Below are 26,813 nucleotides of genomic sequence, written 5' to 3' on the forward strand. Positions count from 1 at the left end.
ATAAATACTCTGTGAGGTGAGCATTCTTATTCCTGTTTTTCAGATAAGCAAACTGAGGCATACAGAGGGTAAGTAATTTGCCTAAAGTTAACGAGCTAGTAAGTGGTGAAGCCAAGATTCAAATTCAGGCAGTTTGGCTCCAGAGCATACACTCTTAATCAAGAATCTTTGCTGCCAATTGGACAGTCAATTAGAAAAGGGTTATCAGTAAAACTTAACCTGAAAGTTACAAATAAGCATTTTAAAAATGAGATTGAAAAAAAAAAAGGATAGAACCAGTGTCTCCAAAGCATTTTTTTAAATTTCTTGCCAAATATTAAAAAAAAAAAAAACTATTGTGATATTCTATTTGTTGCTTTGTAAATCAATTCCATTTTGCATTGCTCATGCCTTTAAGAGGAAGGTTCCTTTTTAATATAACAATCAGTGCACTCTTTCCTTTAACTTCTTTATTAAGCTGGTTGCAAAAAAGATATACATTCTCATATTGACAATTCTTGTCATGAACAAAAGCAACAAAAATAAGGCAATAGTAAGATGTGCTTCACATATAAACAATTATGTGGTAGTAGGAAATCTGGCCCTGTACAGCAAAAATATTAGGTAGCAAAATGTGAATAAGCCCTATATTCAGAAGATACCCAAATGTGTGAGCAAAGACAGCACACCCATAACAGAGCCCACTTAGGTTCCTTGTTTATTATGCATAATTCCTTAATTATCCATTTGTGAAATAAGAATAACATTAAGAAACATGAGATCCAAATGGCATTCGTTTTCACAATATCAATACTAAACTCAAAATAGCAACTTCATTGAATATAAATGTTAAATGTTTCAAAAGTAAAAGGCAACCTTAATTTTTTGTAACCCTATGAATAGAGTCTGCAAAAAAAGGTAGATTATTTTACTGTACTTACAAAGAGACGAGGCCTCAGCCTGCACTGAAGGAGTATGAGCAACAAAGGACAGCAAACAAATTATCATTAGGAGTAATGCCCGTACATATCAAAATATCTCTGTGAACCATGTTCTACTTATATAGCCAATCTATTAAATAACCAGCATAATGGAAGCTTACACCTCATGCGAGAGAATTACTAAATTAACTATACATCTATTAGAAATTTCTAAACCCCACTCCCAAAACAATTTTAGTACACCTGTCAAGTACTGTAGGTCATTTAGAAAAACAGAAATAAAACATACATGCAGCCTTTGTATTAAAAATTTTTCATAACATATAAACAATGTTCAGATATAAACCATGAACTAAATGTTTTTTCTAAGTATGATTTATGTAATCAAGACTTTCTTAAACAAAGACAGGTCTTAGGAATATGATCTGTACAAACTTACAGTAGTGTATATTCCAAGAGATTTTCTTCCTATTATGATATAACAATATAACTCTTTTCTGAGTGAAGATATATGTTAAGGCTTAAGGTGTAAACACTTTGGAAGGCAAACAACTTAGTGAAGAAATTACTGTTCATTTAAAAATGTGTATCATCTCATAATAGGCCCCAGAATTTTCAAATTCACATGTGAGAATACATTTACATCTTAAATTTCTAGGAAAGGCACAAGCTTTATGTAAAAAAGCAGCAAAATTTTAAACCCACCAATTTTTTGAAAAAGCCATTACTTTTATTAGAAACAAAAAATGCTTCTCAAGATGTTGGCAACAGGTCATAGTATAGACATCTATTTCAAACAGTGTACTTCTCCCTTCAATTATATTCCAGTTGGAGGAGGAATACCTCCTTGGCTATGGGAAGTAGAAGTATTTGAGGGACTGTGTAAGCTGGTCTCCTTGTACACAAACCATGCATTTCCTCCCCAAAGTATCATATTCAGAAAGCCAAAGATCTAAGAAAGAGAAAAATAAACATGAAAATCTAGTATAAAATTAAAATTTCATAACTATCTTTGTTTTCCTGTAAATATTTAATATCTACAGGCCGTATACCATTATTTCATTTAAAGTTTGAACTACACATAAAGTGGAATTAAAAAAGGAAGACTTTGCATTTCAATGCCAGATTTGGATACATAATGACTTATTCCCAATGAAATCTCTAAATTTGTAACATATAAATTCATGACTAAAAGATATCTTATTTTTGCATGCTCATTATTACAAGATGGGATTAAATTTGAGAAAAGTAACTAAAACCTTCCTTTTATTACTTTATATTTAGACTTCAGTGCTTCCAGGTGAAGAGGAACAACAGGAATCCATGGTTCCTTCTTTGGGAGGGCTTTTACTTTTCTCCCATCTGAATGGTTATAAACATCCTTTGTGCATCTTTTCCTATTTCCCTACTTTATCCCCCTACTACCATCTCCCTTACTTCCACAGCTGCAGCCAGAAGAGAAAAGGAGTCACAGAAGAACTTTACTTCACATCTTGCATTAGTCAACCGAAAAGAAATTAGCCTTCCTAGGTATAAATCTGACAAGACGAAAGTCTCAGAGATAAACAAACTGAAGATACCCTATTTTCAGTTTTTTATAAATACAAGAATAATAGTCACTTATGAGGTAAGAGTGAGGTAAAAAGCTTGAGCACTATCATATTACTGAAGGCCAACTGCTTTCTATCTTTTTGTATATTTGGATATAAAAACAACATTTCTGAAACTGTCCATCTCAGATCACTGTCAATATATATGCAAAAAAAAAAAAGACTTTTAGATTACAAAGTTATAAAACAAAAGTTTGGTCAAATTGCTTTATAAGGCAGGACTGACTTTATCCACTGGAAAAATATTTTCCTGAAAAGACATGAGACCTTCCTAAAAATAATACCCTTGTTATATTAATAATATATCTATATTTGGATAAAATAACAGACAAAATAATATTTAAATTTAAATAGACCAAAATTTTAGGATTTTTTACGGAACTCTAAAAGTATTTTTTTCATACACCCAGAGCAAATCAGATTAGAGAAGGGGCTTACTTTAAAGTCAGATCTGGTTCAAACCTTGGCTTTGCCAACTTACTAGTTGCGTCACCTTGGGTGAATTAACATACGAGCTACATTTTTTCCCAGTTGTAAAATGAAGACAGTAATACCACTTTCCACATTCCTCTCAGAATTGTTGGATAACTTAAATAAGATATGAGTGTAATGACCTTAGCACACAGTCTTAGTAAATGTTAGTGACTATTATTAGTGCCTTTTGGGTCAAAGTCTTGCCTAATCAATGTTAATGAAAAGAAAGACTCAACCATGATCTTGTTCAAACCTGTTTACAAGTAATAATTTTCTTTACAAACTTTTTTTTGTTGTTATAAAGGTAAAGACTATATGATAACTAGGATTCTGATAAGGCTGGTAAAAATAAAATACATTCATCCAGAGATTTATTAAAAACTACTGTTTTCTTAAATCACTAATAAGGTTTTTCTAGTAAGTGAAATAACATATTTTATAAACACTGTATACTTACCACAGATACATTTAGGGATCCCATACTAGTCACAGAGCCAAAATGACATATCACTTCTAGTTGTTTACAAGGCAGAAGTTCCTGGACAATACTGCGACCGGTAGCTGTTTTAATATCTGTAAGAGCTTTAGCCCAGGCCGAAGTGCTCACCAACCACAAAAAAGTGGCAACAAGAGTAACAACAAAGTCCTAAAGCAAAAATAAGTATGAATTAATAATGAACAGTTAATTTAAAGATACTAAATTTCAAATCCATGATGAAGGAATTGAGATCACAATGAACCCTATGGCACTGAGAAATGGCCTTCATGACATACTTCATAAAAAAGGCCACAGTCAACACAGCAAACATTGCTGTTTACTATTGCCAGCCCAGTGCCTGAGATACAACAGTAAACAAGACTTAGTTATCTCCTGAGGAGTCAGATTTTCACATGGAGAAATCAAAGTTTTACACAGCCCTCACCACAACTTATCTAAGCCTCTCCCTCTCAGGATCATATATTGGATCCTGTTATCACTAATAACTGTATACCTCCATCATCTCTGTTTTAATCACCCCCTCTCCAATATCACCTCTCTCTTTCTAGCTTACTCCCTCTGGCACCCCAACCTCAAAAATCCTTTGACCTCACTGAGACCTACAATCTGATCTTCATTTCCCTCTTTAATTTATATTCTGAGGTCTTTCATTATAATCTCTTACATATACTCTCAATTCCCTTACCCTTCACCTGCTTCCTCATACTGTTCTGGAAAACCTCTAACTTTAGTTAAATCTACCTCTAATAATGAAATGGTGAAAAGCACACATCCTGGATGACTTGTCTCTTTTTAAATTCATGACCACAAAATTTTAAGAATAAGCATTATATTAAGAAAGGGACAACAAAAAAAATCTCTCAAGACACCCTGTCACTACCAGTTTTCTAAGAAAGTCTTTGCCACTTATTACATTCCAAGAATAGGACCGAAGTTTTTAATATTTTGGATAATCTTTTACTGAACTAATAAGATAAAGAAAGAAAAAAATTTATTTTCCTTAATCTATTCTGCTGGGGAACTAGAATTCTGTCAACTAGTACAGACTACAAAGATCTAAGTAACATTTTTTTAAAGTATGCATTTGGATAGTGTAAAGAGTAAGTTCCACCTCATTTGGTCTTCCTTTCAATTAACAACCAAAGTGGGAACAATATATAAAATTTGTATCTTTTAATGTTATGTATTCTAAGCATTCAGATATGCTCAAGACTATGAGTTCTTACATATCTGCAGCAAAAATCTCTCCAAGCTCAGAAATGGGTTTTGGAGCTTATCACAGAATTGTTTTGTTTTTTAAATAAATCTGGTTAGTTTTAAATTACTTTTGCCAACGAACTTTTAGTCATTTATGTCGGATAAATACCAGTGGTCATGTATGAGATATAGAAACTGTGATATATATAGCTTGTCCACTGGGTCAAGATGGCACTGAATAAATGCCTTGTAATTAGAGAACCAAAACAATGACTAATTTTACAAGCATGGTGGTACAATGTATTTGCATTTTGCATTTGAGCTCCCCACTGCTACTGGCCCTCTTAAAAAATGTATATCAAAGAGAAAAGAATAGAGACATTATAGCTTAAATATTTTGCACTGTGGGAGTACTCCCCTTCTTGCTGCTGTACTCTGCTGTACTTTGTGCTGCAGGTAAACATCTTCTAAGCACTTGCTAGAAATACAATGCCTTTTAAAGAACTGATAATTAGTATGAGGTTATCACATGTTAAACAAGTTCTCTCTGGGCTAAAGTTCATAGTTTTCACCAACATATGTCAAATCCTCTTAATTTTTAGGTTTCTTCCTTCCAAATTCCTAATTAAAAATACACTGTTTTTTTCTGATTATGCTCTTTATGTCCATGTCGTTGATGGCTTAAGGCATGACATTCTTATATTTCAAAAGCAGGTACTTTTCTGAAAATGATGCACGAAGTAATCTTAGGGTGAGGGGAAGTGGGAGAAATGTGGGCCTCTGAAGACAGTCTGTGTGACTCAGGACTCTAGTTAGTTCTGGAGTTATGCAATGCACAACCTGCCTGTGACAGCCCTAGTACTACCAATAAGTTAGGATATGATTCATAACAGAGCTTATGATTTGGGATACCCTATCTTTGTTTAGTTTCATTTTATGGTATTTCTGATCCTCCACATGGCCTAGAACCCTTAAGCTCCTCCTACTTACCACAAAAAAGTGCTACATTTACTTAAAAACTAAAGTTGATTTTAAAATGTCACAGTTGAAATTCTCCTAGAAATACATCAGCAGAGAATTGAGAACATTGATAAAAGAGCATACCCTCATTAACAAATAGTACTTAAAAAAAAAATCCATGTCATATTTGGCTATAGTTAAAAATTTAGGTATCACCCAAAAACATTTTTTTTACATTTATACAGTTAAATTAAAAGTAGAATCCAAAATTTAATTTAGAGGCTGGACTTTTACAAATAAGAACTATCCACCATACATTATACCAACAAAAAAACAACTTACGGAACTAATTCTGGATTATTACTCTATATGACCACTAATTGATCACTCTGAGGTGGAAAATTACTTTTGACTTTCTGAATGATACAACTAGATCAGTTTTATAGTTTTATTAGACAGAAAAACCCTCTACAAAAATAGACCTGAATGCTGCTTTAAAAAGTATCATATTTTTAAGGCTTCCCTGATGGCACAGGGGTTAAGAATCCACCTGCCAATGCAGGGGACACACGTTTGGGCGCTGGTTCGGGAAGATCCCACAAGCCGCGGAGCAACGAAGCCCGTGCACCACAACTACTGAGCCTGTGCTCTAGAGCCCATGCGCCACAACTACTGAGCCTGCATGCCACGACTACTGAAGCCTGCGCGCCTAGAGCCAGTGCTCCGCAACAAGAGAAGCCACCGCAATGAGAAGCCCGCGCACCGCAACAAAGAGTAGCCCCTGCTCGCCACAACTAGAAAAAGCCCACGTGCAGCAAGAAAGACCCAAGGCAGTCAAAATAAATAAATAAATAAATAAATTTATTTTTTAAAAAGTGTCATATTTTTAAAGCTTACTAAACAAAATACAAGAAATAAAAGGCTCATTGCTAGATTTAACTTAAATTTGTTGGGATAATGACAAACTGGCAAGAAATGTCTTCATTTGGAATTTAAACTATAAAGAATTTTAACAAAATATAATAACTATATGATCACCATAGTTTTTTTTAAATAAGGCTTGTAAAGTTCACAGAAGTTATAGATTACTGATACATAATTTCTGTTGATTAGGCACTGCAAATTAAAAACGTTGATGTCGGGGCTTACCTGGTGGCACAGTGGTTGAGAATCCGCCTGCCAATGTAGGGGACACGGGTTTCAGCCCTGGTCCAGGAAGATCCCACATGCCGCAGAGCAACTAAGCCCGTGCGCCACAACTACTGAAGCCCGCGCACCTAGAGCCCGTGCTCCACAACAAGAGAAGCCACCGCAATGAGAAGCCCGCGCACCGCAACGAAGAGTAGCCCCCGCTCGCAACTAGAGAAAGCCCGCGCACAGCAACAAAGACCCAATGCAGCCAAAAATAAATAAAATAAAATAAATTAAAAGAAAAAAAAGGTGATGTCTATCTTTTTGAAAGGCACCTAACAACCAAGAAATATTTTATGAAAACGTCAGGTTTGAGAATTTCTTCTCAGATATATGAAATGGAATAAATGTGAAGGGTAAAATATTGTTTTATTCTTTACTTACCATCTGCATTCTTATGATCCAGGCAGCAAAAATTAAAAATAAGTAAATAAATAAAACCTGTTATTTAATAATTTGGCCTACCCTTTAAAGTAACTTCACAAATAATAAGCAGATGTCAGTGGTCAGTGTTTTCTCAGGATATAAATGACCAGTATCACGAAAACACCTCTGTTGTCCCTTCAAGTCAGTAACACTAATACTGACTTTGTAGTTATTCTTTGGTAGTGGAGGTCCAGTTTAAAACCACAGCTTATCTCTGGATTTGCCACCAATAATCCAGGGCAATTTTACTAACTAAGTCTCAGAGATTATTTTTATATCTAGCTCAGTAGACCCTGAAGCCAAAAAAGGTATCAGGACTTCAAATCCAAATCTTTTGTTGCCATGTTAAAGATTCAAAATTAGCTCATGAATGCCACTAATGTCAAATTCTATAATTCTTACAGAATTACCTGGGTCAGATTGTAAATTAAAGAATTTAAGAATACAGACCAGGAGTCAGCAAACTTTTCCTGAAAAGGGCCAGACAGTAAATATTTTTGATCTCTGTCACAATGACTTAACTCTGACACTACACCATGAAAGCAGTCATAGACTATCTGTAAATTATTTGGGTATAGCTCTGTTCCAAAAAACCTTTATTTGAAAAAAAACCCAAAAACAATGAGTCAGATTTAACTTGTGTGCCATAGTTTATGGATTTCTGATATAGACTATTAAGTTGAATTAAGGCATAAAGGGGGTCTCTTTGAGAAAAGAGAAAAAAGATAAGAAATAGGATCACAGTTACGGGACTACTAGCATGGTCAGCAATTCTTCGAATCAAAGGCATTAATTTCTACTTAATTTCTCTGCTACTTGCAACCTAATATGCTCTATCACATATTTGAGTTCTTTCCAGGTTAAAACAGAGTTAGAAACAAACAAACAAACCTCTGTACTCTAGAGAGTACAGAGAAAGTGCTGCAAACAGGCTACAAGAATTGGGTTAAACATGACAAGGAGAGCAAGCTCAACCTCTTGGCAAACACAGGTCAAAACACAATGAAACTGGTTTATGCCAAGAACTTTTTTTTCCAGTGTAAGAAAATCCATATTTAAATTCAAATATAATGTATACTTATATCTTATATAAATTATTTTTTTTTATAAAAAGAAAGTGATTACTTACAACCATGGGAAGTTTTCGACTATCACGATACAGGTTCATGTAACCAACATAGAGCAGAAGAGCAGCAATGCAGTACAGGAAGACAAAGACTGCAAAAGTAACATAGAATTGTGCAGAAGAAGAGTAATCTCCAATAAGGACATAACTTTTCCAATCTACATGACACACATTTACACCTTGAGGTGGCTGAAATGATGCTTCATTCAACCTATTAAAAAAAAAAGTCTCAAATAAATTTATGAATTACTTGGACTCTTCCAACAGAGACAGAAATACATCTTCTGTATTTCTAATACAGAAGTATTAGAAAGGCAGAATATTGAAATAACATTTCAAAAAAATACTCCCCAAATATATTAAAACATTTTCCTTTTAAAAAAATGAAAAATTCAAATATTTAAGTAAATTAAAATTTTCATAAGAAATGTACATAAATCATAAATTATACCTCATAACTGGTTTATGATAGACTGAATATAGACTGAATTAAACACTTTCACACCCAGATACTATCTTCCTGTAATAAAAACTTAGCAGATTAAGAGCACTGTTACAAAATGGTTTACAATTTGAGACATGATATTCCATTCTAGGAGGGAGAGTCTGTGGGACTAGCACCAGGAGAATCAGTTGTAATGATTCACATTTTAACTCTGCATTAATTAGCTGCTAACTCCACAAAGTCTTTAATTTTCCCTATCCATAAATCACAAAAGCACTTATCACCAAAGAGGCTGTAACCGTTCCTTGTACTGGAATTTTATAAGAGAAGGATTGAGAGATGGAGAGGAAATGACTGATTACCAAGCACTTGCTATCTGACATAGCTTTAATGTAAGATTTTATTTAATCATCAAAGCAACCTTAGAAGATTTAAATTTATTGAACAGAAAAATTGAGTCCTGGAGAGGTCAAGTAAGTAGTTAGTAAGTGGAAGAAGATTCACACCCTGACTTAAACACAGGACACACCCAATAAACCTTTTAATGAATACTGAGGTCAAACAGAACTTACAAACAAAATAGTCATAAAATAAATATTCAGAAAATAAAGTTTTATGCTAGTGAAAGAAACACAAGGAGCTCTTCACTTTATATAAATACATGTCTTAAAGCTATATAATGCACATTATTATTTAGTAATTGCAAATACATGAGAAATTTGGATTTTTCATAAGTTGTGTTTGCTTCCACAACATGGCCTCTCAAACTAAGGTGACAGAGCAGGCTTGTTTTGTTTTGAAATTTCCAATCCACTGTGGGATGATAGAATAAAAGTGTCAAGGCAACATCATATGAAAGTTTCTAAATGCTTACTGTCATTTTCTGTATTTATTTCATCACAGTCCAGGAGAATAGTCTGCAGACAGGTACTGATCCCACGCACCACACTTTCAATAGCAATGATCACTACTTACAAATGAGCATGCAATTAAAAAATTTCTACCCCCCAAGATCAGTAAGTTGTTGGAAATTTTAATGAGTCAAAAAGAGTTGTTAAGCCATAAAAACAAACAAATAACTCACCTGAATGGATAACCAAAAGTAGCTGTAATCGTTTTATTGTCAGAAGGTTTAGTTTGACAAGCCACTTGAATTTCTGTTTTGCCCTTAAAACCTCCACAGGTGGCAAAAGCAAAGACAGAAGCAATCTACACAAAGTGAGACCAAAAAAGAAAAGAAGCATTACTGTACCCAAACATAGGTCATTAAAATTTTAAATATAGTGATTATTAAAAATTGGCTCGCTAACATTCTTAGAATTCTTATTTACAAATTAAGATTGTGAAAATTATTTAAAAATTTATTTGCAACTCTCAACAAATGTGATTTTATTTTCCCCTGAGTATAATATAGAAACTGGTATAACAGCCCATATAACAATACATTTTAACACACCATTGTAAAGCAATTATACTCCAATAAAGAAGTTAAAAAAAAAATACATTTGCTCAAATTACAGTGTACCCACTAAATATTAGTAGGAAATTCAGAGGAAGTCTTATTTATTAGTATCAAAATCAAAAGGGGGTAAATTGGAGGTATTTTATTTGGAACCTAAGAGTAACTAAAAAGCCAAGTGACTACAAGCAAAGAAGAGATCTTATTTCATGAGCTTATAAGGCCTCACTTGCAGGTATTTCGAGGTCTCAAAAAGTAGTTGCAAATTTGTTTTCCTGATCATAAATATGCTTAAAGAAATGTAACGGTGTTTTCTCAAATGCTAACCAAACAGGAAAAAAACTGAAAGTATCCTAAATATTGACAGGGAATCAAATATACTGTAATTCATTTCCACAAGGGAACATTATGCAGTCATTAAAATGTTGGGAAATATCTAATGATAAAGAAAATGGTTCAATACATATAAAGTTTGTTTAAGCAATGCGTTGTGCATGAGTCTACATCTATGCATACACACACAACAAAAACTAAAAAGTCTATGCATCAAAATTTTAAGTGGTCACCTCTGAACAGAAGACAAAAGATAATTCCTTTTTCTATTTGTATCTTACGAATTTTCTACAAAACAAAACAAACAAAAAACCCAGATACAGTGTAGTGACCAAGAGCTCAATCCTCCAGCAAATGCTGATGGCTCTATTTATAAAATATATTTGGAATTTGATCACTTTTTACCACCACCATCACAACATCCTGATCAAAACCACTATTATCTCTTGCCTGAATTATATGGTAACAGCCTTCGAAACTGATGCTCCTACTTCTGTCCCTGCCCCTGCTTCAGTCTATTGTCAACACATCAGCCAGCGTCATCTTTTAAAAATATAAGGCAGAAAACTTTATTGTCTGCTCAAAAGTCTCCAATGGCTTCTGAGTTCTCTCCAAATAAAATCAATGTTCATATAATGGTCTAGAAGATCCTTTCCTCCTTTAACATTTCTCATCTCACGTTGCTACTTTTTCCCTTGCCAAATCTCTTTACACAAATGGTCTCCCTGCTATTCCTTAAAGACATGGGATAAACTCCTTCAGAACCTTTGCACTGAACTATTCCCTCTGCCTGGAATACATGGCTAACTTCCTACTTCACAGCTCCCTGTTCCAATGTGACCTTATCAGAGAGGCCAGGCCTTTCCCTAACCTCACTACGTTAAATAACAAACAGCGCCCCTCCCACCCCACACTATCTATTCTCTTTATTTGTACTGCTCTATTTTTCCTCCATTGTAATTACCAGTGCCTGACAGTACTTCATTATTTGTTTGCCCACTTTTCTCTAGGATGTAAACTCAAAGAGGGCAGGAACTTTGTTTTGCTCAAGGTCACAGACATCCAGCAAATAGATAAAATTCAGTACAGGTCTGGTATCAAAGCCTATACTGTTGAACACTGACATAATGCCTCCCATGGATTAATCCAGGACCTTGAATCAGACCATAATCAGGATCATAACCATCCACGAAATTTTTTTTCCATGAAGAAGAGATATATGAAAAGGAATCTGGTTATAGATATGAAGAGTTTGGTATAATGTCTGCACATAGTTTGGAATCTTCCGTTAAAAGAGTTAAAAAATAAAGAAAGAAGAATAGATACCCTCTTAGCATAAATGTGCATGAATACACAGAGTGAAACCAGAAGGCCAGGAAATGAGTCTTGGGTATATATCCACGTTTAGAATTAGAAAAAAGAAACAGGATACACAAATTGAATCAATGGAATAAAGAGGCCAGAAATAGATTTGTGTGCATAGACAAATTATATCTAACAGAGCTGGCATTGCAGGGCACTAAGGAAAAGAGAATGGTGGTTTTAAAGATGTGACCACAAACTCCTTGATACGCCTCCCCTCAAGAGGTGGAGATTAATTTTCCCCCCCTCAAATGTGGATAGGACACAGTGACTTGCTTCTAGTGAACAGAATATGGTAGAAGGACTGGGATGTCCTTTCTGAGGTAAGGTAATAGAGACTACAGCTTCTGTCTTCATTTCTCACTCCCTTGAATCACCTGCTCTGGGGGAAGCCAGCTGCCATGTTGGGAGGATACTCAGGCAACTTACAGACTCATGTGGTAAGGAACCGAGGACTACCATCAACCATGTGAGGGACCTTGAAAGTATACTGTCTGAGGCTTGCCAACAGTCATATTAGTGAACTAGAGGGGGGCCTGAGATGACTGCAAGCCAAGCCAACCTCCTGGGAGACCCTGAGCTGCAACAACTCAGCTAAGCCACTCCCAGATTCCTGACCCACAGAAACTGTGAGATAATAAACTGTCTATAGTTTTAAGTGCTAAGCTTGGGGTAATTTGTTATTTGAAATAGATAACTAACACAAGGAAGGACGGTCCAGGTGGGCTAAAGTCTTAAATGTAAAAAGTGAGTCTAAAAATTATGAAGACAATGTAAAAGAAAACTTGTGATCACAGAGAAGGGAAGAATTTCTTAAGAAAAAAAAACCTAACCACACAGATTGTTAAATTCAACTACAGAAAAAGGGTTTTTTTAAAAATCAAAAGTCAGCTTCTGAATGTAAAACAAGCTATAAACTAGGAGAAAGTATTTGCAATAATGTCACAAACGATTAGTATCTATGAATACAGACCTAAGAGAGACTCTTGCTCATGCATACTACATGATGTGCACAAGAATGTTCACAGTAACATTGTTTATAATATCAAAATATGGGGAGGGGAAGCAACAGGAAAGTAGATAAAATATATTGATATACAGTACTTACAATGGGAAGTTACATAACAATGAAAATGTACAAACTACAGCTACCTACTTCAACAAGGATGAATTGTAGAAACCTAACGCTGAGTGGGAAAAAAAAAAAGTTGCCTAAGACTACACGGGGGTATTCCCTGGTGGCGCAGTGGTTAAGAATCCGCCTGCCAATGCAGGTGACACGGGTTCGAGCCCTGGTCCGGGGAGATTCCACATGCCGTGGAGCAACTAAGCCCGTGCGCCACAACTACTGAGCCTGCACTCTAGAGCTCACGAGCCACAACTACTGAGCCCGCGAGCCACAACTACTGAAGCCCGCGCGCCTAGAGCCCGAGCTCCACAACAAGAGAAGCCACGCAATGAGAAGCCTGTGCACCGCAACGAAGAGTAGCCCCTCCTCGCTGCAACTAGAGAAAGCCCGCGTGCAGCAACGAAGATCCAACGCAGCCAAAAATAAATAAATTTATATTAAAAAAAAAAAAAAGGTTACACAGGGTATAATGCCATTCTTTTAAAAGCTCTGTTCACTTATCTACATCACTCCTGCCACTGTCTTTGTTCAGGCCCTCACCATTTTTCCCTGGGACTAACCCAGCAGACTCCTCCTTTCACTTTTAAACTCATTCCCAAAACCATTCATCTTTTACTGTGGGCTTTAGAGCTGCAGTGTCCAGTAAGGTGCCATAAGCCACATGTGGCTACTGAGCACTTTAAAAATGGCTAGTCTGAAATGAGATGGCTGTAAGTGTAAAATATACCATGGTTTATGAAGATTTAGTATGAAAAAAAGAATGTAAAATATCTCATCAATAATTGTTTATACTACTTGTTGAAACAATAATATTTTGGATATATTGGGTTAAGTAAAATGTATTATTAAAATTAATTTCGCCTGTTTCTTTTCACTCTTTTAGTGTGGCCAGTAAGATGCTTAAAGTTACTGTATGGCTGCCATCTGTAGTTTGCACTGTGTTTCTATCGGACAGAGCTGTTTAGAGTGATGTCACACTGATATGAAATAAAAATCTGGTCATGTCACCCCCATTTGAAGAGATTTCCTCAATGGCTTTCCAGATCTAAATTTAAGGGAAAAAAAAATTTTTTTTAGGCCCAAACTTCTTAATTTGGCATAAGAGGCAGAGCTCAGGTAGCCTCAACTTTATCCTTCTAGATTTATATGCTATACTCCCTGCCAGGTCCTGTACAACTCTGTCACACTGCACTATATACTGTACTTACTGTTCCTGAAACACACCAAGGATTTATGTCTTGGATATGTGTGTTTATCCTGCCAGGATTCCCCACCTCTGCCCCCACCCTGGTTCTCCAACAAGCTCATCCTTTAAGGCCCTGCCCAGTTCCTTGTGGTGGCACTATTCTGTCTCCTGGGCTGAATAGATAGACTTGAGTTCACTACTTCTATTATAGGCATTTTTCTTGTGTATCTTGCCTTATTAAAAAAACAAAACAAAAACCCAAAAGCAAAAATGATAAAAACTAGTTTCCCATTTAATACAAAAATTAGTATATAAATGGCATACTGTACCACAGCTTATTGCTTTTAAGACTACTGCCTTTATCTCTCCCTTGGCAGACTGTCATGTCTTTGCATTTGCTTTTATTCAGGATTTTCAGTGCCTACCTAGCAGGCCTGACATACACCAAGTGCTCACTAAATAACTGCTTAATTAAAGGAAAAAAAATCAATTTCCAAAAATGTACAAATAAAACCATATTTCAAGTCTTACATACTCATTATTTCAAGCTTGTCTTTTTGTTATGAGGATAAATAAATGTCATGTTTGCCATTTTGGTCTTTATCTTATGGGAAAAAAGGGATAAGGTACACACTTTTTACTAAATGAAGTACAAACAATCTGAGGGTAAACTATCCAACCATCTCACCTCTCCCTATATTGCACTAGTACTGATTTCGATGAGAAGTTATATACTGGCAGCCCATGGGTGAAACCTGGCCAGAAGACAGATTTGTGGTTTTCCCAGTGTTCATGAAAAATGTGAATTTGTTGTCAATATTTTTGTATCAGCATGCTGCACATAAAAATTTGGATTTCCTGTGTGGGTGTGGATAAAGATATGCCAGTATCAGACCTATATCCCCATAAGGCAACAATCACATGGAAATGAGTGAGAGATGACGCCTAAGACAGGGTATGTGCTTTCCAGACTGCTGTCACTCTCTATTGTCTCTACAACCCTCAGGATGCGTGTTAGTTACCAGTAATCAATGAACTTCTACTATTCTTTTTTCTCCCAAACACTTGTTTCACTCATTTACTTTATGAGGGGTTCCTATCAGCACTTCAGTTCGTACTTCTAGTCTAAAATGAGGTGTTCTAGTATGCTGATTTATATTTCCTTGCCACTTATGAAACTAATTCCCCCTTCTCTCTCTATCCCATAAAGAATGACTGAAACTGCTGATATGAAATTCCACCTGTAGAGTAACTAGTAAGAATCCAGGGACAGGATGACAGCAAGCTTCTTTTCAGGTCAAAAGGTTCCATATTCATTATGACAGCCTCAAGTTCTACTTATCTCTCTGCCCAATGGACCCACATTAGTGACACGACAGATGCCTCACTAATTTAGATACCTAGAATATCTATACTCTATATCTAATATCTGGTCCTCTAGAATACTACTCTCTAAAATAGACTGGAGTACTCATCTAACTGGTGTACAAGAAGAAAATATGTCTATTTATATCTACTTTTAGACTTAAACAAGGAAATAAAGCTTTATTAAAATTAATATACTGCTGAAACCCATGCTGGGTCTGTATGTCAGAGAGTCAGATGTCGGGGCAGTATGTTGGGTATTCTGAAGGTAAGGAAGTCCCGTAACAGGGAAGGACAGACAGTGATACCTTCACTTATTCTTCCACTTTTAGAGTTCATGTAATAATGTGAGTGTGCCTGGCTAAGTGTCTTTATGGAATAAATTATCTACTTTTAACCAAACTAACCTTCACAAAATGGACTGGTGGCTTAAAAATGTCTTCACAGAAACTACTGAGTGATAATACAAAACCTCATGTCCAAAAGAGAAAACAGAAGCATTAATACTCTATATGAGCTGCATTCATGAGCCACATTACAAGGTAAAAACAGATTCTACTTAATCAGATCAGAAGTTGGCAAAAAAAGAAAAAGAAAAAGAAAAAGAAAGAAAAAGAAAAGAAAAAGAAATTATTAGACAAATATCTGAAATAAGGATTTTTTAAAATTTGAAATATGAATGAAATTTACTCTGAGTGTATATAATATGCCTTAAGATAATGACATAGTAAAACATGCATCTAAGTTATAGATGCATACTAGGGCTTTGTGTATAGAATCTTATAGTGACAGAGTCAGCCAGAGTCCCAGTCCTACTTCCTATTCCCAGACCCTGCTCAGCTCACAGGGTTCTACTGGGGAACACTGGTACTCATCTAATTTATGGGTATCTTTCACATGTTTCTAGTTGCAGGGTCCTCACTGCTATTTAATTTCATGATTAATCTGTTCAGGAAAATGATATAATTGAAATCTTCAGAAATATTAATAGATCGAAAAGTATATTGTATATGAGGGTTTATGTGCCAAATCAAATGCACGCTGTCTTACTAAATCAAATGATCATTCAGTACTTAAATGAACTATCATAGCATGTTTGCCTTTACAATCAGTCAGATTAGAATGCCTTGAGCCAAGGTATTGATTTTTCTAAATCAAAGTCTGAAGCATTTACCAAAGATATTCATTTTAAAAACATTTTGTTACTGATGTTAATATTTCAGTTTATTCCCACTGTGCACTAAGCAGTGAAGTCAGTTTCAAAGTTCTTCAATTTCACTCTTCTATTATTTCCCTCTGCTTGGAAAGTACAATCATAGAAAGTTCTAAATAGCCTTCTAGTACAGTTCCAAACCCTTAAGAATTTGGATCATGAGAAGTAAACTTGAGTTCCTGCTGAAATAAATAGCTAGAAGATTTTTTGCTAGCTCAATTATTACTGTTGAAAACATCTTTATGTCACCTTTATTCTTAAACAATTGTTAACCTGAGTATGGAACTAGAAATCTCTGAGGAACCTAAATATATTTATTTTAAAATCATTTCAGACAGTTCTATTATTTTTATGTCTTTTGGAGCGAATCAATATTCCGATTGTTGATCTGGATGGCTGTCTTGAAGTGAGTCTGTCACTTCACGGAAAACTGATAGTATTTGTTGCCACTGATATAATTTGAGCTTTTAAGCAAACATTAGTTTTCTTCATGTATTTTAGGATATTTGACGTAAGCTCAACTTGAGAGTATGTTATTTCCCCCTTTCCCATCCTGGTCTAGTGGTTTTATAAGTCATCTCCCTGCCCAGTAGTTTTCTGGTCATTTCTACCAGGCCTTCTTAATCCCCTACTCCAGCGGTCCCCAACCTTTTTGGCACCAGGGACCGGTTTCGTGGCAGACAATTTTTCCCCGGACGGGGGTGGGGTGTGTGTGTGTGGGGGATGATGGTTCAGGCGGCAATGCAAGCGACGGGGAGTGGAAGATGAAGCTTCGCTCGCCCACCCACCGCTCACCTCCGGCTGGGGTTGGGGACCCCTGCCCTACTCCACAAATACCTTATCTTATGATGGGACCGCAAACTACCAACATAGGAGAATATTCCAGTTAACACAAATCCAGACCTTAAGCAGGTAGGTTGATTCAGGTCTTTGTTAGGGGGCTATTTCTCTCTCTCTCCACTTCTTTAAGTACTCCACTCCATGGAAATTATAAAGCCAAACAATAGGTTGAAGCTTTTTCTCAGATTTATTTCCCAGATCCAGGAACAGTCCTTCTCCCACCCATATTTCCATTCCATTGCTGGTCCCCAATGATGTTTATCCTGTATTAGAAAAGCAATTCTCAATGTGTGGTCTGTGGACCCCAGGGAATACCCAAGACTCTTTCAAGGAGTCCATGAGGTCAAAAATATTTTTACAATATTATTACAACATTATTTGCTTTTTACACTACGTTGACATTTGCGCTGATTTGCACAAAAGCATTGGTGGGTAAAACTGCTGGGCTTTAGTAAGATCAGCAAAAGCGTCAAACTATTATTTCACTGCCATGCATTTGCAGTTAAAGAAAAAAAGCCAGTTTTACTTAAGAATGTCTTTGATGAAGCAGAAAAATTGTTACTTTTATTAAATCCTGACACTTGAGTCTTCTTAATATTCTGCGTGATGAAGTAGGATGTGCAAATACTTTTATTACTGAAAAGACAACCTACAGACTGGGAGAAAATATTTGCAAACGATGCAAACGACAAGGGCTTAATTTCCAAAATATACAAACAGCTCATACAACAAAACAACAAACAACCCAATCAAAAAATGGGCCGAAGACCTGAATAGACACTTCTCCAAAGAAGACATACAGATGGCTGATAGGCACATGACAAGACGCTCACGCTAATTATCAGGGAACCTCAAATCAAAAGGACAATGACGTATCACCTCACACCAGTCAGAACAGCAGTCATCAAAAAGTCTACAAATAATAAATGCTGGGGAGGGCGTGGAGAAAAGGGAACCCTCCTACATTGTTGTGGGAATGTAGACTGGTGCAGCCACTATGGAAAACAGTATGGAGGTTCCTTAAAAAACTAAAAATAGAGTTGCCATATGATCTAGCAAATCCACTCCTGGGCATATATCGGAGAAAACTAATTTGAAAAGATACGTGTACCCGAATGTTCATAGCAGCACCATTTACAATAGCCAAGACATGGAATCAACCTGAATGTCCATCAACAGATGAATGGATAAAGAAGATGTGGTATATAAATACAACGGAATACTACTCAGCCATAAAAAAGAATGAAATAATGCAATCTGCAGCAACATGGATGGATCTAGAGATGATCATATTAAATGAAGTCCGAAAGAGAAAGATAAATATCATAAGATATCACTTATATGTGGAATCTGAAATATGATACAAATGAACTTATTAACAAAACAAAAAAAAGACTCACAGACATATAAAACAAACTTATGGTTACCAAAGGGGAAAATAGGGGGGTGGGGTATAGGAGTTTGGGATTAGCAGATACACACTTTTATATATAAAATAGATAAACAACAAGGTCCTACTGTATAGCACAGGGAACTATAATATCCTGTAATAAACCATAATGGAAAAGAATATGAAAAAGTATACATATATATGTATGTTTAACTGAATCACTTTGCTGTACACCAGAAACTAACACAACATTGTAAATCATCCATACTTCAAAGCAAACAAACGAACAAAAAACCCCACTTTTATGGCATACTTAAATACAATGGTTGTCTGCAGGGAAAGTATTTAAACAACTGAGTTGTTTGCTGAACTAGTCACTTTTTTCGTTAAATACTATGTTTACTTGAAAAAATAAGTAATAAACAAAATATAGGTATTTGGACTTGCATATTTGTCAGATCTTTTTCTTGAAAAAGATGAGCCTTTCACTTCAAGGAAAACCAGCAGCATTTGTTGCCATTAATGTAATCAAACTTTCAAGTGATTAATTATTGTTATTTAAAAAAAATATTTTTAAAATGTCTCAGCTTAAATTTCTAACATGGTAACTATCAACTGATACAACCCCATAAACAAAAGCTCTTTGAGGCACTCAATATTTAGGAGTATAAAGGGGTTCTCAGACCAAAGTGTTTGAGAACCACTGTATTAAAGCATTTTCCCTTTAATGTTTTATCAGAGATTGCTATTTGTATGTGTGAAGTGAGTGTGTATGTGTATATATGTACATTCTAAAACCACTGACAACATATATATATATATATAGTCTATGAAAAAAACATCTAGTATATCCCATGAGAGGGTTCAAGGCAAACACTAAGAGGATTCCAGGTAGAAGAAACAGACAGCAAAGGCATAGTGGTAAGTCAGTAAGTCTATTACAAGTTTTACATGTATATAGAGTCCTAGTAGGCACAAAATGCCATTTGAAATCCTTTTTTCCCTTTCTACAATAGGGGAGAAAAGTGAACACAAATGGCAAGGTTAAGAGAAAGATAAGTTTCTTAAAAGGTAGTCTGTGCCATAGACTGATAGCCTAAAAATTTAAGTATTAAGCAAATGGATGAAACAAACATCATTCTGAGTATGCCTCATCCCCTATACTCCGTAATATCATTTGTATTTTCTAGGCTGCTCCTCTGTGCTATATTATAACCACAAAATTAGAATAAAACATGGTCCCTGTTTGTAAAAATCCTATAATCTACTTGGGATGACTAAACTTTTAGAGTATTTTAGATAAACTAGTACATATTTCTGAAAGCTTGCTTTTTAAACAAATTGATATATGTAATGCTCAAACAGTTATGGGTTTTCTTCTCATCGTTTTTCATACTAATTTTCCTGGATAATAATTTACCCCAAAGTAATGTTTTTAAATGTTCTTTTGAATTTGCTCATTAATTATAAGTATAAAATCAGAAAAAAAATTCAAACTTGATAAATGAATCAAGAAAACCCTACTTGTTTTTAACTCTTCCTAAGATCCTGTTATAAACATGCATGTAACAAGAAAAAAATTACTTCAGGTACCTTATGTTTTTCTTTCTTAAGCCTGAAATTTTGGGTAATCTTTTCATTAATTCATTAAAAGACCAATCAGAAACACAAAGGTAAGTTACTGAAAAGACTAAGAACAGACTGTTTGAGTCCAGGATGTAGTAATCACAACCATGGGATCTGAGTACATTAGTTAATTTCTCTAAGCCTCAGTAACATGGAGATGACAACGGTAACATGTAATATAGAGATAACAACCCTCATAGGTTGTCAGAAAATTAAATGAGAAAATACAGGTAAAGCCCTAGAACATATACTGAACTCAATAAATATCTCCTGTTAACACTGAGAGTAAACTTGGCCAGTACAAAAATATTCATAATTCTAAAATTCAACCTAATTAGTCTATAATTCCTTTATATACTCCCAAACAGTATCCCTTCCACAATTTTTGTGCGTGTAGAATTAGGAAAGCATATTACTTAGATTTATTTAGAGCTAAACATTTGACCAGTGTTCACCCTAAGTAGCAAGAAAGTCCAAAACACAGTGTTCAATATTAAAAGGAGATAAAATCATTTTAATGAAAAACTTTAATCTAAATACTAGTGATAACTGACTACAAAGTAAGATCCAAATTAAAATTTACTAGAAAAATATTAAATAATTGAAAAAGCTGCTTTGATAACATTAACCCTTGCCTTTTACTTCCATGTTCAACTCCTACACATGGGGAATCTAATCTCACCTAAATTTTATCTTGTTACCTTGACAGGCTGCTAAAAGCAGGAAAACACGCAAACAAATGAAAAGTCTACAATATACCATTTCTAAAGTTTAACATATGTAAACGAGACCTTAGGGATCTTGAAGGACCGGAAGATATGTTAGTCATAAAGGCTCAAATTGTATCCACTGTCTGGATCTAGTCTTCCTAGAAACACAGCATTTCAGTTCTGAAGAACCTACTAAGAACTGTTCAAATACATTCTCATCATTCACATATTTATAACTCAGTCATTCCAACAGCCCTGTGAAGTATTGCTATTCCCATATAAGTACAACAAAAATTCAACCTTTACTGAGTACTTACTACACAGAGCTAAGGCAATGTCACTGCCAGGCACTGTTAACTAAGGGCCAGAAGTAGATTAAAGTAGATTTATATATATATATATATATATATATATAAAAGCATGGTGGCTACAGTTTAGAAGCAAAATAGAAATGCTTCTGCTTTGGTGACTGTATTTTTATTCTGTCAATAAATATTTATTGGGTACTTGCCTTCATGTCTATGAGGCCTTCATATTTGTGACCCCTTGAAAGTTACATATTATCAGGTTATATCTTAGTCTAACATCTTCTAGAAAATTGCTAAAGGTAAGCTGATTTGGGGAATTATTCTTGTAGTTATATGGATAGTAAGCAGCCTTTATCTAGATTTTAAATTTGTTTGTAAACGTATTTATTGACTATTTTTAGAGGTAACACATACATCTCAATCAACACCTTATGAAACTTGAACAATTCATTCAAAACACATTTAAAAATTCCTACTATGGGCCTTTCTCCTCTAGAACCTTGTCTTATGCCTCTCTGCCTCTGTTTTAAACCTTCTATTCACAAGTCTCTTCTCTACAGCGCACACACACATTCAATCATTCCCATCTTTAAAATAGGTTACCACCCAATCTCTCCCATCTTCACAGTCAAACAGTGGTCTACTCTCACTGTCTTCTCTTTCACCATACATCCATTCAGCCTACTACCATCTGGTTTCTGATTTTACCGAAACTGCTCTTACTAAAGCCTCTTGATTACCAAAATCAAGGGATGCATTTTAGTAATTATTTTTCTTAACCTATTGCACCTAATATTGCTGAGTACTCTTTTCTTGAAATATCTCTAATAGTGATGCTACAATGTTATTTCTCTCCATCTTCCTAACAATACCTTTTTCCTTTGCTGCCAAATACCTGCTGAATCTCCAGCCCATACTTGTCTTTTAAACTCTAGATCCATGTATCTAACTGCCTACAGGATACCTCCACTTACATGCTCTAAAGAGACCACAAACTCAATCATTCAAAACCTTACTGACCTTCCACCAAAAATCTGCTGCTTCTCCTTAGTGATCTGTCTTAGATAGATGTGCCACTACTAATCCGAGTCAGAAATATGGCAGTCATCTTACAGCGCTCCCTTTTCTTCACCCTACAAATATATTCTAATTTCTAAACCTCTCTTTTCTAGTCCCACTGCAATTAGTTTTAGGCCTTCATTATGTTTCAAACAACAGATTTCCCTTTCTTCAATTATGGCCTTTCCTCTCCAATTCATCCCGCACACTGCTGACAAAATAAAAATGTCTAAAAGGCAAATCTAATTATATTATTCACGTGTTTATTTACTCTTGAATGAGTGAATCCACCCTACATGGTAGGAATTCTGGGCTTAGATGGAAGCTGTACGATGAACAACCCAAAATTCTGTACCTGCACATATGCATTTTCTTAAGGAAAGGGCCCAGATTATCAAAGGTTAACCCAAAGGATTAAGAACCACTGGCCCATAGGATAAACCTCCAAACTATTCTGCAAGCCCTTTGAAACCTTTCAGAATCATCTCAAACCACACCCTCCCTCCCGGTATACGTTCCAGTCAACCCCAATTACTTTTAAATTCGCAAATAGGGTTATGCTGCTTCAACTTCTCACACCACCGAGCGTTAAGATTCTCTTTGCCTGGAAAGCCACTCCCCAACCATTCCCCAAGTGAACAAGTACTCATCCTTCAAGTGTTCTTCCATCTATGAAATTCTCTCTAGCACCTCCAAGCAATCGGTTTCTCCTTCCTTTCACCTACTACACTTTGCCTATACCTTTATTATAGTATTGGCCATATGGCATATTCATATTTGTTTTCATGTCTTTCTTATTAGGTCATGAGGAAAAGACCATGTTTTATTCACATGGTCTAGTGCTAGTGCTTAGCTCAGCACCTGTATATAATACACACTCAAATATTTGTTGAATAAATATTCTCTACCCCATGAACGAATACTCTTTTCATACGATTCTCTTGTGTAATAGTAAATTGTTCAAACTGAAAGTAGTATTTCCTTAAGCTTAAAAAGGACATTTTTCAAAATATGTCGGACCTATGATCACTAATAAACTTATCACTGTTTTAAAATATTAAGGAAAATATTAAGAAAAAAATTAAGTCTACATTTTAAAAAACTGACGAATAATAATATAAGCATAAATATAAACAACTGCCTCTTCATTTATTTAAGTGATATTTTAAGTTAATTATAAATTTAATTATAATCCTCAATGATATTAAACTACTAGGTATAATAAGACTTTTTCTTAAACCTGATATTTGATTAGCTCAGTTAAATGTGTTTTTCCTCCTGCAATTTAAAATTTTTATATACTCAAATAAGAATCTTCTTTATATTTAATCTGGATTTAGTCTTAACAGAACCCTAAATATATACATTTAGGTGTCTTTAAAGTAAACATTTGTGTGAAATTAGCACTATTTCAGCTTTCAGAAAACACCAAGTAAACTTTGGGGGAAAAGTAGGAACCCTTGGGTGCGGGAAGGAAATCAGATTGAGCACCCATTAGAGAATCTGAGTTTCTGTGTTACTTTAAAAAACATCCTCGGCAGGTTATTTAAAACAGAAAATCCTAAGTTCTTACTCTTCACCACTTTATCACTAACATACAGGGTTGAAGAGTTACGGATGTAAATGCTGCTGGCTAAACAAGCAACTCGCCTGCACGCTGGACAGATGCCAGCTGCCTATAAATACGGGCCTGAAAACCACCACTGGAATATGTCCTAGGCCACGAACTCCGAAGGCACTGTGCAGTGCCTGGTGTATTCACCAACTCCTCCAAAGTGACTGATCATCACCAAGGTCGAAGTAATAAATCTGCTTTGATGCTAATGACTGAGAGCGTTCCCAGGGAAGGACTAAGAGCTGACTGCAGGATGTTGCTGGGAAATACCTAAAACAAACTGGATGGCGATTCCTAACTTGTGTTTCAGTCGACCGGACTAACAACGCATTTTGCTTGGACCTTCTCCCCTACTCCGCCTACCCCCGCCCGCTTCCCTGACCCACAGTTTATTTTTATCCATTTTTAACTTGGGGCCAATCTTAAAAGCAAATTAAGACCCGAGAACTCGTCAGATCACTTGGGGAAGGCACACCAGCTTTCGACGGAGCGCGGCCTCCAGTCCGCACGGGGCAGAAATGCACGGGCTCTACCGGAGGCGCAGAGGCAGCGCCGGCCGGGGTGCTACTCCGGCCCGCCGGGTTTCGGTTAGACCGCAAGAGGAAGTTTCCTCTTCCCTTGCGGGAAGCAGTGAAGCCAAAGAGAAATTTGAACCACCACTCCCCGAGGGACACCCAGAGGTGAGCTTCGGTGTGGGAGGGCGGCTCCGCGTGGGACGGAGGCAGCCGAGGGACTCGTGATTTGACGCCGACCGCGGCGTCCCCGCCCCGCGCGGGCCCAGGCCGCGGCCTCCCGTCCCCTCCTCGCGCTTCCAGTCCCGTCCGGTCCCGTCTCGGGGACGACGGCGGCTTACGCTCCCCCGCGCGGAGCGAGCCGCGCCCCGGCTCCCAGAGCCCCCAGCCTCCCCGCCGAGGGCGCCGGCCGGGCCGGAACCGGAGCGGGAGCGGCGGCACGACTCCCCGCCCGGGGGGCGCGGGCTGCACTCACCCACTCGAGGACCTTGATGAAGCCGAGCGGCTCCTTGAGCGGGTTGAGGTTGAGCTGGAAGGAGGACATCCTCTGAGGGAAGGAGGGAAAGAGAGTCAGGACGGCGGGGCGGAGGAGAAGGGGGACCGACAAGACAGAGCTGCCCGGCCGCGAGAAAGGGCAAGCGGGGCGGGCTCCGGGAGGCGGGCCTGGGAGGCCGCGGGGCGGGGCGGGGCGGCGGCGGTTGAGCCGCACGCCGAGGCGCTGGGGCGGAGACGGAGAGGGGCGGCCGCGAGAGGCAAGGGCGGGCAGAAGCAGGGAAGGGGAGGTGTCTCCCCGGGCCGCACCTGGCCCAGCCGGCTGATCCGCTGGCGAACTAAGTAGATGTTGGACGCCATGCTGCGTGCGCCGCGCCCCCTTCCCTCAAGTCCGGTGTGCGGCGCTCGGGTTCCTGTCGCGCATGCGCGCGCCCAGTCCCAAACCTGCGTAGCGGGGGTCGCTGCCCAGCGCGAACCCCCAGGGTTCAGTTAGGTCTCCGCACGCCTCTCCGGGCAACAGCTGTCTTCCCCTGGCTTCCCTTCACAGTTCCCAACTTTTAGCTGGATTTATAAAATATTTACACAGATGAAGCCGCGATTCAAGGCTGGTGTTAGGGACCTTTTATTAAAATGGTGGAAAGTTATTGCAGAACAACGGACTTTGAGCGACCACGCGGTAGGGTCTCTCTCAGAAGCGTGATTCACCAAACATTCTTACAGAAATTAAATTTATTGTCAAAGTTACCACTGGAGTCAGGGTTGGAGGATGTACAAGGAAGGTTATACCTAACGGAAAAAGGCTTCGCCGGACAGGCGTCTCCTGACTCGCTTACCCAGCTCTTCTAACCTGTCGGTCAAGTTCTCTCCGTGGGGCGCTCTTGGAGTCTTTCTACAGAAGGCTAATGCCTGCTCGCCCTTCGAGAGTCGCCTTAGGTGACGCCTCCCTTCTGGCACCCAGTTATCAGAGCCCCGAAGTAGTGATCTCCTTAATGGCTTCCCCAGTACCTTGGAGGTTATTGGAGAGTTGGAATGCTGGCCTTTTGGCGTGTTTGGTAAGGGGGCTGACACCATGTAACACTAAGTAAATAAGGAAGAAAGGCGTTTAGCAATGGAATCTCAATTTACCAACTTCGAAGTACCTACCTATATATACTAACTGATTTTCCAAGCACTTACCTATGAATTAAGTTCCTTGTCATTGAAGTTATTCAGCTGTTACTGACCATCTTTCTAGGAAGCTAACCCTTTCTCATTTGAGACCTATTTACCTCCTTGTTTGCTTCCCAGAGAGTATAAAGAACATATTTCAATTTCCTGGTCCACAGAGACAACCTTCTCCTTCTGATGCTGACTTCCTTTGCTCCAT

At 37.2% G+C, this 26,813-nt stretch overlaps 1 protein-coding gene across 1 annotated transcript; it reads right to left on the reverse strand.

The window, feature by feature from the left end:
- Positions 1-434: 434 nt before the first annotated feature.
- SYPL1 (synaptophysin like 1) lies at positions 435-25,625 on the reverse strand. Its single transcript, XM_036863290.1, has 5 exons — positions 25,431-25,625; positions 9,933-10,057; positions 8,407-8,614; positions 3,462-3,650; positions 435-1,872 (listed from the first exon to the last, which is right to left on the reverse strand). The coding sequence occupies exons 1-5, from the start codon at positions 25,497-25,499 to the stop codon at positions 1,738-1,740; spliced, it is 726 nt and encodes a 241-aa protein (XP_036719185.1). The 5' UTR covers positions 25,500-25,625; the 3' UTR covers positions 435-1,737.
- Positions 25,626-26,813: the final 1,188 nt, after the last annotated feature.

Source organism: Balaenoptera musculus, chromosome 9 (assembly GCF_009873245.2).
Source record: "Balaenoptera musculus isolate JJ_BM4_2016_0621 chromosome 9, mBalMus1.pri.v3, whole genome shotgun sequence".
In the NCBI taxonomy this organism is placed as follows: domain Eukaryota; kingdom Metazoa; phylum Chordata; class Mammalia; order Artiodactyla; family Balaenopteridae; genus Balaenoptera; species Balaenoptera musculus.